General features: G+C 48.1%; 1 protein-coding gene across 3 annotated transcripts in view; it reads right to left on the bottom strand.

Moving 5' to 3' along the window:
* ZC3H7B (zinc finger CCCH-type containing 7B) overlaps positions 1-15810 on the bottom strand; it is a 261601-nt gene that overhangs the window by 54458 nt on the left and 191333 nt on the right. For all 3 annotated transcript variants that reach the window (XR_013608872.1, XM_078683046.1, XM_078683037.1), the window contains exon 15: positions 4203-4303. Coding sequence is in view for 2 of the 3 variants with exons in the window: in XM_078683046.1 (XP_078539172.1) it covers positions 4203-4303 (101 nt within the window). In the remaining variant the exon portion in view is untranslated. The remainder of the gene's footprint in view (positions 1-4202; positions 4304-15810) is intronic.

Raw genomic sequence — 15810 nt, 5'->3', positions numbered from 1 at the left:
CCCGGTTCCTTTTTGCCGCCGCTGCCCGGCGATCTCTCCTGTGCTGGCCCAGATGGGTCGGTTTCTTTGGACATATCCTTGGACCTGTGCCTGCATCGTTTGCTACACTTCGTGACTTTCCTAGATCTTCCGTGTTGTTCTTCCCGTGTATTTTCTGGACTGCCGTTGTATTTTCCTGCTGCCTGCCTTCTGTTCTTCGTGGCCTGGTCCTCGCTGGACTGGACTGTTCTTACTTTGGACAAACAGGGACAGGGCTGATGTGCACTGGCATCTGCGTGCGGTAGTCTTGTACTGATTTGGATGGTCAATGTATCCTGGTATGGTTATGTGTGATTGTTTGGTGCTCTTGGATTTCAACCTGATAATCTTTGGCTTCCCGGGATCTGGGACCTTCGACTCAGGCGGGTGGCCGGGTGCGTTTCCTCCTGTTTTCCGGCCCTCCCCCGTGTATGTGTATGTGTGTGTCTCCCGTCCCATGTTCCCTTTCCCTGCCCTTCCCGTTTTTGTCTTCTGTTTCCGACTTAACTTTACTCCGCTATATTTCGGGTTCTAATTAGGGCGACAGGCACGCTGTGGGGGGGTAGGCCGTAGCCTTCTGCAGGGGTGCAGGGTGGGCTTAGGGGTGGGTGGGTGGGGTCTGTCTCTATTGGGGGGTCTTTTTCCCCCCTCATTTCTTCCTTTTTTGTTCTATGGCTCTTGTGTATTTACCTTTTCGGGACTTTGTCTCCTCATGTGTCCCCCTGGGGAGTTTCTGTGGCGTTCGTATTCCGGTGTGTGTCTGATTGTGGCCCGCTGGTTCTTTTGGTGTCGACTTTTTGGTATATCACTTGCCGGGTCATGTTGTTCTGTCTTGTCTCCTGGGGGTGCGTGATTTGGTGGGATTCCCTTCTTTTGTCCCCCTTTTTCCCTCTTCCCCTTCCTCCTTTCTGGGGGTCTCTTCATTCCGTTGGGGTGCATATCGTATTGTATTTTGCAATGGGGGCCTTTTTGGTTCTGTCTCTACAATTTGGGTGGGGGCGGTGAAGGGTGAGCGCGGTTTGACTGATGCCATTGTAGATTCTTTGTACTCCGATTATGTGTATATTCTTTGGTAGCTATGTTTGTATGGCTTTTCGTTTCATCCTGTGCTCATAAAATGGCGGCTTGCCGCGGCCCCTCCCCTGCTGTTCCTTCCACGGCCCGTTATTCTTCTGTTTCCCCGCCCCGTATTAGAAAATTAACCTTTTGATATCCTGTTTTTGCTGATTGCTCGATGGCTTTTGTTGTTTCTCCTGTGCTCCTGGTGTCATAACCTGTGAAGAACTTATTCTCCTTTGCTACGTTATTTACCGTGTGGTGGCCAGCCCGTGGGGTTGTAGGCCCGTATTTGTGAGCTTTCTTTGTACAATAAAGGTTTAAAAAAAAAAAACAAACAAAAAAAAAAAAAAACAACCATACGTAAATTAGTCTTGGCCGTACACCAATAGCACATTTCAACCAAAACATTTAGGCACTGTAACCTCTGCAGTCAAACACGAGCAACTCCAGCACAATTCATCCTAACTGGGCCTTATCTGTTAGGTGAGGCTGAATGCACTGCTTCGTTCGGACAGAGCAATACTGAATTTAAAACAGGTGGGTCCCTTCGGCAATGGCACAGCTGAGCTGAAGGATAATAGAATGGAATGCAAGCCAGTGGCACAGTCGTTAAGAGGGGCTGGCTCAGCATTTCCATGCACCACTTAACTCCTAAACTCTGATTACCCGGGGTCACTTCTGGATGTCTCAGAAGGCAGCAACTACTTATGTGTCTCACTTGTTGACACTGTTCCCTTACTATTACACTCTTGCTGACAGTCAACCATGGCCATATGCCTGGCTCTCATTGCTGCCTTGTTTAACTCTTGCCCTCTAGATAAGCATTTGTAAATATTCATAACTCTACGGCTGTTCACTTGTTAAGCATCTTCTCCCTTAAGTATAAATTGGCTTCCCTTTACTCTTTTCTAGTTGCTTAATTGCCAAATCTGGATGTCACCATTAACAGTCCACCTATGTGATATCTTCAAGTTGGATGCCGTTTGGTTTTGCCCACACTGACCCTAGTAATTTCCCGGGACTCCACAATACAATGACACTTCTGTAGCATACTTAAAGTATTAAAGTCAACAAAGAAGGAGACCTAAATTCAAGTTGTTTATTAATTAACACGCCTTGACACTGAAGCAAGAACATGTGGCTTCCTAGCTAGGATGGAAAGTTGCTAATGTGATTAAGCAGTGTAGAGTCAACTACCAATACAAAAAGAAAAGGTATTGTTCAACAAACTAAGCTAAGTGCACACAAAAATTACCATAATGAATATAAGCAGTTACTGCAATGCCAACAACAAATTCCGGGAGCAAGGACGGTTAGCTCGGTACCAGGCTTATATAAATGTAACACAAAAGTTCTATTTGTAAAAGTAGTGACAGTCTGCAGATGTGTCAGCAACTTCGCTGCAGAGAGGAACAATCATGAAAATGGCAGCAGATTCTGGAGAAGTGTAACCCAAACCATGCTACAAGATGGAAACTACAGAGTGGTTTGGGCGAGGCATTTGTAACAACTGACCCCACTGCCCAGTCAGGCACAAATGCCTTCAGAACTTAAACAGGAGAGCAGACCAAGGTAAGTATTTCCCACAGTTGGGGGATAGAGCTATACTTTTAGAGGAAACAACATTCACACAGTAAACGTTCATTACATATGCCAACCTGCTGCAATGCAAACGGCATACTAGTGTGACAAGGCAGACGGCCTCTGGACTTGGAGCTTCTGAGGGTTAAACTTGACTGCAGAGAGGTGGCTCGCTCTGTTATCGTCTAAATTGGGGTATCCTAAGGCTCAAGGCCTGTTTATTAATAAGCAACTCAAATTGAACTCTCCTGCAGTTGTGTGTCTCTCAGACCAGGCTTTGGAGACTTTTATACTTTTAAGTATGCTACAGACTAAAAGTATACAAGTCTTGAAAGTCTGTTCAGAGGCTCACGCAACAGGAGGAGACAAACTGGAGGGGGGTAAAAAAGATAAAGAAACAGCGGATGGATATGGCAATCGCATTATAAATCTGTAACTTCAATTTTGCATACCCCATAGCCTTGTCAAAGAGTGAGTTGACTGAGCGGGGTTCGATGGCCTGGAGAGAAAGATGTCCAATATCAGTCAAAAGCTCTTAACAGTAGAATTGTGTGAATAATTTAGAAACAAATTCTTTTTTCAGTATTTACATGGTTTATCTAACCATCAAAAGCATAGTATAATATTAAGATTTTGGGATATGGCTCCATCCTCTCCTCTCTCAGCCCTCTGGGGAATCTTCTTTTAAGAACTCAGAAGGATTCTGTGGCTTTGGGTTGAAAATGAACATTACAAATTTGCATTGTAAAATCTTAAAACCTATTCATTTAAAGAACAATATATAATCAAGATTGGTAACAATAAATGAATAGTTTAATGCAGTATATGGATGTAACTTGTGTATTGGTTAGATTTTTAGTGGTTTTAAAGGATTTTGTACCTTGATTATGTGAATTGTAAATGTTCTCCCTATTACTGGTCAGTCATCAGCAGATTCAAATGGATTCTTATGTCCTTTTGCTGTAATGTTGTAGAGACCTGTGTCTTTAATAAACTTAAACTTTGAATGAACTGATATGTTACATTAGTGTCATCTTACTTTGGGGTCCCCCGAAATGACTGGGGTCAGAAGTCCACTAATTCTGCAAAAACAAACAAGTGCTAAGCTGCACATGCATGCATGTATCTATGTATATATATGGTGTTTCTACAACGTGAACCTAGCCAAAATGTAGCAGAGCACTGTGCTGTGTTAAAGACAAGCACAAAGTCATCAAGTGATAGGAGAGGTAGCTGGGTGGTGGAAGGGTAATGCATAGTGATGTAGAGTCCTTTAAAGAGTGACTAGTATGCACATCAAGATAAGAGTGTGCATTCTAATCATTCTTTGCCTTTCAGGTTCGTTGCAGCATCTCTGATGACAAAACCCCAACATTCAAGGTATGCAGGTGATGTGGAAATCACTGAAAACACAGATCCCTACAGAGAGGGCCCCAGGGACCTCCTTTTAAGAAAACACTTACCACTGTGGCACCTCCCCCTTCTAGCTTCTCACTTGAGGCCCTACCTACAATTTCCACAGATACTCCCTCCCCGGTACTCACTTATTCTCTTCAAAGCTGTGCTGGGCTGCAGGGTTCACACACACTGAAGCATTTGATCTACTCCTCTCACTGATGATTCGAGGTTTACTGTCAAAGCATACCTGAAAAATGTACAGGCAATAGGTTACAATGTAGCGTGGCAACATCTTAGGGCTAAAGCAAAGAAATAATCAAAGCCAAAACACAACAACGTGTGCCAGTCCAGCAAGAGAACCAACAATAGCCTGTAGAGGCAACACAAACTGGCAGAGAGGAACCCACTTCCAGTTCACTGTTACAACTAGTCACTGCCCAGCCATAAAAACCAATCACATAATACGGCGACAATGGTTTCTGTTAGAAAATAGCAACTTAAAGATGAAATAGTACCACAATATCAGATCTGAAGGTTAAAATGATTACAGAGATACACTTAACACGGTGCTCAGTGCAAATGACAGACATACACAATTTCTTTTGCAGAATCAGTTTTGAAGACAAATAGTTAAAGTCCAATGTTATTGACAGGTGGTGAATACATATTCGGGCGGAAGACCCAATAAATAATTGTAAATAAATCTTAACTAAGAATAGTGACTACTTACGTGGTGTTGAGGTTTCAAACCATTTTAACCAATCAGAGAGTCGGCATCAGGACAGGAAACAAATTATCACTTGACTGTGAGTCACTAGAACTCGACCCGGTGTTGGATCCAACAACTTTATTGCACGATTGTAGGCAAAATAGTGTTGCCATAGAAGTAGGAAAGTGTGTTTGCTATACTAGTCGGACAGGAAGTACTAGTTCAGTACTAGTTCACCAAAAATGGACAAGCGTGAAGTGCTACAGCAGTCGTTAATGTCTGCCTCTTGAAATTTGGGGAGCAGATTAAGGACTGTGACAGTTGCTGCTGCAATTACAATTCGAAGCTGTATATGTATAGAATCCTGGTTCTCATGATCCATGGGTTCTCTTGTCTTCATTTAAAATAAAACCGATTGCAGCCAAAACAACCATTCACGCCCCTGTGAGAAACCAACTTTCCTCTGAAAGGAACAACTAATGTCAGTCAGCCCGCGAGGTAATCAATAACATCTCATAGAACCAACGGAGAAAGATGAAACTGAGAAAACACTGAAACAACAAGATGATGTTGGAAGGAATGCTTGAATTAATCTCAGCCACTGGCGACCACTCAGGGCTGCATTCGGGACCATAGTTTTACCCCAACTATGCCTCTCTAGATAGCGACCAAAAATTGAATTATTTATAAAGTTTTATATAGTGCTGACAGGACCATTTCAGGTACTGTACATATGTAAATCAGTCTTGGTCCCGCTGAGATAGGAACAGAATGAACTGCCAGACCATGACCTCTCTAAATTGGAACACACGCACCCCCAGACCAGTTTCAGACTATTTAAACTTTGTCGGTGAATCTTGGCGTGAGTCCTACGGCACAGTAAGCACAGGGCCCATGTATGGGCATACCCGTGCACGTAGGGCATCCTCAACATCGTGAAGAAGGAATACTTGAATTAATCTCAGCCACTGGCAATTGCTCAGGGATGCATTCCAGACAAGAGTAATTCTAGGCCATTTGCCGGTCTTGGTGCCAGCACTGATTTACTCTGCTCCCAGCACCTAGTTCTGATCTTGCACAGTTCCTCCACATCAGGATGGTATAGTTTAGGCAAGTGGCAGTACCCTTTTTGGTGAGGTTCGGGGCCCCAAAGGCCCTGTTAGGAAAGTGCCCCTTTTTGCCATGGTCACCCCCACTTTTTGCCACTGGTACTGATGTTTTACGACTAATGTGCACTGGGTCCCTGCAGACCAGGCCCGAGTGCCAGTACCCTTTCACTAAAACAAGTAAATGGTCTAATTGTAACACAATTGGCACACACATTGACATTCCTGGAAGTCCCTAGTAAGTGGTATTCCTGGTACCTAGGACATGGGTACAAAGAGGGTCCCTAAGGACTGCAACATGTATTATGTCACCCTAAAGGAACCCCATACAAACTGCATGCAAGCTGCATTGCAGACTGCATGTCATGGTGCAAACTATGAGTGAGAACATGACATGGCACACTCACTGTGTGCCATGCCCAAGTAACTGCAGGTAATATATGCATGTCACCCTACAGAAAGGCTTGTAGATCTAAGGCAGGGTGCATTATTTTACAAACAAGGGCATATCTGCATGAGCAGATAATGCCACTGTGCTGTCTAGTTCAATTAGTAGATGGTACGCGTGAACAGGGAAGCCATCTTAAGTATATATACTGGGTCATTATGAGTTCTCCAGCTAAAAGATGGCTTTACTGAAACCTATTGTGTTTGGTGTCAAACACCATATCTTAATAAATCTGTACTGTTTCCAGTACAAGATTTATTAGGATGTGCACCCAGCGGGCATTGTAGAGGTGCCTCCTGAAAAACCTTCCACGATCTAGGGTGCTGGCTAACTGGTATCGATTAGCCTGACACCCCAGACAAGTTTCTGACCCCCTGAAGGTGGTCTCCGATGCCAGAAACAATACCTGCTCCGGAGGGAGGTGTACATGCCCCCTCCAGTAGGATGACAAGGGATTTAGCACATTAAGGCCAGGGACCTCAAAGTCCCTGAAGCCTTTGATACGCGACCCTGGCTTCCCCAGACTTGGGAGGTGCCACCCCCTGGCCTGAGGCCCATTTGGCATCAGAACAGGCATGAAATTAGCTATGCAAGTAGGCGTGTTGCACCACCAGGCTAGTCACACCCCTAAGGTGGGCTACCTGATCTGCTCCACAAAAGAAAGGTTTCACCATCTTGCTTTTGACGGAATTAGGAACTCTGGGACACGGTTATGCCCACTTCCTAAAAGGAGTTGGCAGATAGGGGGTGTAGTACCCTTCACTCCGTTTGACAACCTTAAAATTTAGTTTTTAGGTAGTCCCCTGACACCAGGAGCTCAGATTCGACTGATTAAAGAAGGAGGAGGACAAAGAAGAGCCAGAAAACGCAAGAACCATGGACTAGCTGTGGACTTAGCGCCAAACCCTAGCTGTCACTTCTGTTCCGACAATTGCAAAGCCTGATTGTTAATACAGCTAGGCATCCTCTCAAAGCACTTTGCCAACCAGCCAGCCACTTGCCTGCAGGCACCGAAGGACAGCCCCGTTCACCAATCTGCTGACCACCGGGTCCACAGACGCAGCAGCAGCCCAGGAGAAGGTCGCCATGTGTCCAGGAGGTCAGCCCCATTGATCCATCCAGTCTTCGAGACGCTGATCTCCCTCGGAGGCTCCCTGCACTAATACCTGGGGTACAGGACGGAGCCTGTGCAAGCACCTAGACTTGTTTGTGTTCAGCCCGAACACCAAAACTTACCTGCACATCAAGGGACATCAGCAGAGGCCAGCTCCATGCCAGAAGTTGTCTTGCTCTGTTTATTACTCTTCGGCAGATGCACTGAGAACTCGGAGAGCCTCATACTCGCCAACCCGCTGGAAAAAACACCTATGCACCAAGCCCCCGAGCCAGAGTCCAATGAAACAGACGGTGTCTATGTGGTCCTAAGATCCTCAAGAGCCAGCCTTCATGTGGGTTCTGCCGTACTTTCCCCCCAGTCCCCGCCTGCAGCCTTTCTTTGCAGGTACCCTTCCCCCATTGACTGCAATGTGTAGCGTCCGAGGCAACCACCGCAAAAAGGCCATCTGGATCCGGACACTCCACGGCAGGTAAACGCGAACTGTTGGTGCTTTCTTGGACCTTGACCGCTACTTACCTTAAGTCCAGAAAAACAGTCCTGTAAGTTTTATGCAAGTGGCCCTGTGCAGTGTAGGTTTTTCCCATAGAATAATATCACCAGGTTTGAGGTTCATGCCTCAAATCTGACAGCTGTATTTTCTAGGTTTCTGAAAATCGCTAACACGAAAAGTACTTACCTGATCCTGAATATCTTGATGTCTAAAAATATATACAAATGTGTGGTATTTTTTACAAATTGGTGTCAGATTTCCTTATTGCGTGTGTGCCTTATTTATTGACTATCTGTCTATTAAATGCCTAACACTCCCCTCTGATAAGTCTAAGGCTGCTTGACCACACTACCACAAATAGAGCACCTTGGGATTGTTAAAGCAAGCCCCTGTATTCTAGTAAGGAATACCTGGACTCTCTGCACAGTGCTCCTCATTTTGGTACACTATATAGAAAGCCAGCTTCCTACACCGTAGAGCTAAATGGACTTGGCAGCAGCAGGACCTGGATGGCAAGGGGCTCCTCAGGCAGAGTGATGTCTACAAGTTCTGACTCCGAGGAGGACTCCACTATAGGCAGACAATGCTGATGGGACCTTTCTGGGAGACATCCGGCGAAAGAGGAGTTTTGTCATCATCCCTTTTCCTCCTTTTCTCCTAGGAGGACAACGAGGAATGTGGCTTCAAAGCTGACCTCGACTGGAACTGGCAATGCGCCAGATTGAATATGCTACTTACCAGTATGCATCTGTTCTTGGCATGTAGGGCTGCTAACATTCATATCTTTTGCATATCTTTTGCATTAGATCGCCGCCTAGTGTTGGGTCCGGATGATCGCACATTGTTGTCCTGGAAGAGTCTTCGAAGTATCCTGAGATAGGTGGCTCCTCCCCTGGACTACAGTGCGCATGGGCATCGGCTCCATCCCCAGATTGTTTTTAGCCATTGTGGCAGAGATGGAGTGTAAAGTGTAAAGGATGTCCATGCTAATGATTGAATGCAAGAGTATGTCTGCAGCTGCGACAGGCACCGGGGAGGAGGGTGGGCGATATGAATGTTAGCAGCCCTACATGCCAAGAACAGATGCATACTGGTAAGTAGCATATTCAGTTCGAGGCATGTGGGCTGCTAAATTCATATCTTTTGCATAGAATATATAGCAGTCCCTCCATTAGCGGCGGTTGCCCGTGCCAGCTGCAGAAACCTGAAAAAGTGTTTTGAGAACAGCCTGCCCAACAGCTGCCTGCTGTTTGGAATGCACATCAACACAGTAGTGTTTTGTAAAGGTATGTGGTGTAACCCATGTGGCTGCTCTACAAATGTCCTCTAAAGGAATGTTCCCCAGGAAAGCCATGGATGCCCCCAATTTGCGTGTGGAGTGCGCCCTTGGGGGTATTGTTAAGGTGCGTTTAGCCTTTTGATAGCAGATCTGGATGCACTTAACAATCCATCTGGCTATTCCTGCTTTGGAAATAGGGTTGCCCTTGTGCTGTGGCGAGAAGGCAACAAAAAGTTGTTTTGTTTTCCTAAAGTGTTGTGTCCTGTCAATATAGTACATCAACGCCCTCCTAACATCCAAAGTATGAAGCATTCTTTCCGCCACCGTCTGTGGGTTTTGGAAGAATGCAGGCAAGTCAATAGTTTGGTTGAGATGAAACTGTGACACCACCTTCGGAAGGAATTTGGGGTTAGTACGTAGTACCACCCTATTTGGATGAATTTGTATGAATGGCTCTTGGATTGTGAGCGCTTGCAGCTCACTGACACGTCTCAGTGACGTAATAGCAATAAGGAAAGCTACTTTCCACGTTAGGAACTGGAGTTTACACGAGTGTAGTGGCTCAAAAGGTGGTCCCATCAGCCTGGTGAGGACCACATTGAGGTTCCACACCGGAGCTGGCGGTGTTCTTGGGGGAATGACTCGTTTCAGACCTTCAAGGAAGGCCTTAATGGCAGGCACTCTGAAGACAGAGAGATGTTGCCTGTTCTGAAGATAAGCTGCTATGGCGGATAGATGTATCCGAATGGAAGTGTAGGCTAGATTGCACTTGTAAAGATGTAACAGATAGCAAATGATGTTAGGGATAGATGCATCTAGCGGGTTTATGTTATTGGCTGTACAGTGAAGGACGAAACGCTTCCATTTTGCAGCATAGCATGCTCTGGTAGTCGGCTTTCTTGCCTCCTTGATGATGTCCATGCATTCTGGAGGTAGGTGAAGGTAGCCAAACTCTAGGACTTCAGGAGCCAGATCGCCAGGTTGAGCTGTTGCGGATCTGGATGCTGAATGTCTCCATGGTTCTGCGTCAAAAGCCTGGGCGTGAGGCGCAGCCTTTGATGCGGCACCACCGAGAGTTCCAGAAACGTGGTGTACCATGCTTGGCGTGCCCACGTTGGAGCAACTAGGATGAGTGTCATCGAGTGCTGCCTTAGTTTCCTTGCCACCAGCGGTATTAGAGGGGCTGGTGGAAAAGCGTACGCAAATTTGCCTGACCAGTTCATCCATATCGCATTCCCCTGCGACTGTGGGTGAGGGAACCTGGCGGCAAAGTGTTGGCATTTTGCGTTTTCGTTTGTGGCAAACAGGTCTATCTCCGGATGACCCCACTGCTGGAAGTACGGGCGGAGTACTGATGGGTGTAACTCCCACTCGTGCATTTGATGGCTGTATCTGCTGAGCAGATCCGCCATCTGATTGTCCTTGCCCGGGAGGTGTTCTGCCATGAGGAAAATGTTCCTCTGAATGGCCCACTTCCACATGCTCTGAGCCAGATGAGACAGCTGTGGCGAGTGGGTGCCTCCCTGCTTTTGAATGTAGTACATCGCTGTCATGTTGTCCGTCCGGACTAACACTACCTTGTTGCACAGATGTACATTGAAGGACTTGAGCGCCATGAAGATTGCCATCAGTTCCAGACAGTTGATGTGCATCTTCTGTTGCTGCGTCGTCCATTGTCCCTGCACTGTGTAAGTGAGCAGATGAGCTCCCCATCCTTGGAGAGATGCGTCCGTTGTCAGGATAATCTGTGGCACTGGCTCTTGGAACAGTCGGCCCTTGCAAAGGTTGTGTGGATTCCACCAATGCAGAGAGTCGTACGCCCGACTGGTAACCAACACTAGGTCTGTCAATTGTCCCTGAGCCTGTGTCCACTGATTCGCTAAGCACTCCTGGAGCGGACGCATATGTAAACGTGCGTGAGGGACTATGAAGATGCAGGAGGCCATCATGCCAATCAACTGCATGAACACTCTCGCTGGAAGCGAGTGTTGTGGTCTGAACTTTTGGATTAGAGACTGCATGCTGTCTATCCTGACCTGGTTTGGCTGAGCCATGGCCGTCAGGGTATTGATCGTCGCGCCCAGAAACTGCCGGACATGTGCCGGCTGAAGGTGCGACTTTGGGTAGTTCAACGAGAAGCCCAGATTGTGAAGGAGGTGAATGGTAGTCGACATGTCCGCGGCGCACTGTTGTTCCGACTTGGCTTGAACGAGCCAGTCGTCTAGGTAGGGGTAGACATGGATGTTCTGCCTCCTGAGGTGCGCCGCTACCGTCGCCAGACACTTGGTAAACACTCTTGGGGCTGTGGTCACTCCGAAGGGTAGGACTTTGAACTGATAATGCCTGCCTTGGATAGTGAACCTGAGGTATTTTCTGTGGGACGGGTGTAGTGGTATGTGGAAATAAGCATCCTTGAGGTCTAAGGTTGCTAAGAAGTCCCCTTGGTTTAACAAGGGAAGAATCTGTTGCAGTGTAAGCATATGGAAATGTTCTGACAGTATATACAGGTTGAGGGGACGCAGATCCAGAATGGGTCTGAGAGATCCGTCCTTCTTTGGAATAAGGAAGTACAGGGAATATACCCCTGTGCCTTCCTCCTCCACTGGCACGAGCTCGATTGCGCCTTTTTGCAGCATCACCACTACTTCTTGCTGCAATAAGTGCAAGTGCTCTGCGGACATAGGCCGTTGCCTTGGTGGAATGTTGGGTGGAGTGGACTTTAACTCTAGACAATAACCGTACTGGACAAGTTGTCGTACCCACCTGTCTGTGGTGATGTTTGTCCAGACTGGCAGGAACTGCTGAAGTCTCCCCCCGACAGGTGTTAAATGGTCGGGGGGCAGTGACAGAGAGTCACTGTTTGTTTGGGGCAGAGGAACGGGAATTGTTGTTTCCTCTGCCACGTCCTCTGGTGCTGTTTCCTCGATAACCCCCTTTATTCTGCTTGGGGTACGAGGACTGTGCTCCACCTCTAGAGAACTGTGACTGTTGACCCATCTGTCCTCTGGTGACTCCACGTGCACCTGAGCGACGAAAAGTGTTGCCCCGGAATTGTTGTGATTGAAGGGCCCCCATAGACTTAGCTGTTTCGTTGTCTTTCTTAATCTTTTCGAGGGTGGTGTCAACATCAGGACCAAACAGTCTATCAGGATTGACGGGCTGATTGAGTATGGTTGTTTGAATGTCTGGTTTAAACCCTGATATGCGTAGCCACGCTTGTCGTCTCAGCATGACGCTAGATAATAGCCCTAGCTGCTGTGTCTGCGGCATCAAGTGCACACTTTATGGCTGCGTTGGAGATGAGTTTGCCCTCCTCTATAAGCTGTTTGGTACCCTCTTGAAACTGCGGAGGCAGTTGTTGTAAAACTTGCTCTAGGGTGTCGTAATGCGCCCTATCATAACGTGCCAATAGCGCCTGTGTATTCGCAATACGCCAGAAATTGGCAGCCTGCGCAGCTACCCTTTTGCCCCCTGCCTCCAGCACTTTAGACTCCTTGTCCGGGGGAGGAGCTTCACCCGTCGTCTGGGAGTTTGCCCTTTTGCGGGCATTCGCGACCACAAGAGAGTCTAGTGGCAACTGTCCCCGAATGTATGCAGGGTCCGCAGGTGCTGGTCTGTATTTCTTCTCGATGCGTGGATTGACCACCCTCGCCCTGGTAGGCTCTTTAAAGATGTCCGCAGCATGCTTAAGGACACCTTTGAACATAGGCAGTGTCTTTACTGTCCTTTCAGAGACTGAAAAAGTGTCAAATAGAAAGTCTTCCTCCACTGGGTCAGCATGCATGTCCACATCATGATTAGCAGCTGCCCGTTCAATGAGTGCATGAAAACCTGCAGAGTCTTCTGTTGGGGATGCACGTGCACTGAAAGGCTGTGGGTCCTGCCCCACATTCTGGGTGCCTTGGTCACCTATGTCGTCATAGGAATCTTGCTGTGCATCGGGTTCATTGATGGGGAAAGTGTATTGGTCATCTTCTCCATATTCCTCTCCCTCAGAGTGTTCGGGGGAAGGTGTTGGGCTCCTTCTAGGAGGAGGCTGGATAGGTTCAATCAGGGCTGAAGCGTCCTGTGCAAGCCTTTTCTTCTTCAGTGGGATAACATAGGAGTCCACTGGTTGGGAAGTGATCTTCCTCTTGTAAAGGGTCAATTTGCCCGTGTCTGCGTCGATAAAACGCTCAGAATCTTCTCCTGAGTCGAGTTGTCGACCCGAAACTGCTGCAGACGTGGACGATTCCGATGTCTTTGGCGCCGTCTTTGGTGCAAAGGCCTTTGGTGCCTCCTTTGGCGGCAGAAGGAAGAGAAGTTTACCAGCAGGCTTTGCCGGCATGTCCATCGGCTTATGGTGCGACGGCGTCGGAGCCGACGTCGCAGAGGCCTTATCCCGAATTCTCTGGAGTGAAGAGACGATGAGGGACGCGTCACTCACAGCGGCATTTGGCGCCGACGAGGAGGCCTTCACCTTGCCTTCGGATCCGACGTCTTGAGGGCCCTTCGGAGTCTTAGACGTCGATGCTGCAGCCGTAGACACAGAGTCCTTGGACCGATGTGTTGAGCTTCCGCCCTTCGATCCGTGTGATTTTGCAGGCTCCGTCTCAACCACGCGTCCGACTAACGACGTCCCAGTCGGTACCGGAGTCTTGTCGCTGGCTTTGGCGGACTTTGACGGCGTCGTACCGGTCGACCCGTGCCGGACGACCTTCTTAGAGGACGCCTCCTCCGCTGACGACTTCGGCACTGTCAAATCGACAGTTTTCTTCAACTTCTGTGGACCGGAGGCCGACGGAGTCGATGAGGTAGCAGGTTTTGGTGTTTTAGGTGGAACGACCGCCATCTTAGGTACGCTCGAATCCGTTAGTTTCGGTTTCGTTTTCGGGTCGGCCATTTTAGGTGTAGTCGATACCGTTGGTTTCAGTTTCGGTTTCCATACGGGCTGCGTAGCAAGTATGTCCGTGGCCGGGCCTGAAGGCGGGGCCGTGGCTTGCGGTACGGGGTCTTGGGTAAGGCCGAGTGGCGATCCCGTGACCCGAGCCTGATCCGCGTAACCTTCGGGGCATAGCTCATCCCCTGAGCTATCTTCCGCGGCCCCATAAACTTCTTCGACGTCCCCTACCTCGTCGACGTATTCAAGGCCTTGACCCACGACTCCGTCGTCGTCTTCCGGATCCGCCTCGACCTCTGTCGCGGGCGGTGAGATTTGAAGATGATGGCTCAGGCCCTCTTCTTCCTGGTCGCCGAAGATGTTCTCTGGATCCGGGGCCGCTTGTCTAGCCTCAAGGCGCACCGCGCGCCGAAGCTTGAGCGTCTTCTTTGACCTGAATCTGGAGCAGGCCATGCAGCTGTCCTCGTTATGGTCTGGCGAGAGGCATTTGTTACAGACCGGGTGCACGTCGATATGTGGGTATTTGGACCCACAGACGGGACAGTATTTAAACGGGCTCCGCTCCATGCTGAAAAGTTGCGGTCGTGTTGCGATGAGAAGGCCTCGATGTCCGAAGAGTGATACGACTCCGTAGATTCCGACTCAAAGAGACGGAAGAACTCGAGACCGTACGCAAACAATACCGACGTAATGAAAGTAAGGCCTTTTGGCCGTAAAAAAGGTAGTTTTCTCGGTTCCGACAGAGAGACGTCGAGACCGCATCCGAACCCAATGGCAGAAAAAAACAATCTGGGGATGGAGCCGATGCCCATGCGCACTGTAGTCCAGGGGAGGAGCCACCTATCTCAGGATACTTCGAAGACTCTTCCAGGACAACAATGTGCGATCATCCGGACCCAACACTAGGCGGCGATCTAATGCAAAAGATATGCAAAAGATATGAATTTAGCAGCCCACATGCCTCGAACGCTTGTCACGTGCACAGGCCAGAATTTTGGACTCCCGCTCCTTAATGGCGTTGGTGTGCATAAGGCCAGAACCGTCGCACAAATCTGAGCCTTGCTTTGATCCTAGGCACCACAGGCAGACCTTATGGAGGCTGAATAAGGACATTTGTTCATTGCTGGAGGGCAGGGCTTGAAGTCTGATTTTTTTTGGGTGGTAGGGAGACTTAGCGGTGTAGTCCTACCTAAGCACTGCATTGATGAATTTGGGGGATACTTAGAGAAATGAAGAAATCACAAACAGCATCGAAGCCCTGGATCCGCCTCAAAGGGCATGGGAAAAACTGAACCAATGTTGGTAAGCCTGGGTGGCACTCACTATATGGCGCCAGTGATGTCACACCTGTGCTTCTTCTAGAGTAGAAATGAAGCCAATTCCATCTGCCAGCACAGGAGAGGAAAGTTTCCAGATTCAGTCGAGCTCCTGGGGATATTCACAAGGGGAGGAATCTGAAGGTAGAAGTATGCATCAGAAATCACTTCTTAATTTGAAAAAGGGTTTGTTTTCCCCGAGAGAGTCAATTTCCAAACCATTTCACAGTTAATGGCCCACCAAGCAGCAGTAGGCAGAAAGAGAGGAGCAGGCAACATCATGTTCATGAAGTGAAAGGTTATCTCCTTAAAGGAGACTTCACAACAGCTATATATGCCCTCAGTGAGAAAAGACCCTTACGCACAATTGTCCCAGAACAACATCTTACCCCTCTGAAGATAGTTCTTCG

The sequence above is a fragment of the Lissotriton helveticus genome, chromosome 1_1 (genome assembly GCF_964261635.1).
Source record: "Lissotriton helveticus chromosome 1_1, aLisHel1.1, whole genome shotgun sequence".
Taxonomy (NCBI): Eukaryota; Metazoa; Chordata; class Amphibia; order Caudata; family Salamandridae; genus Lissotriton; species Lissotriton helveticus.
The sequence above is the reverse complement of the archived record's forward strand: the minus strand, read 5'-3'. Positions and strand labels throughout refer to the sequence as shown.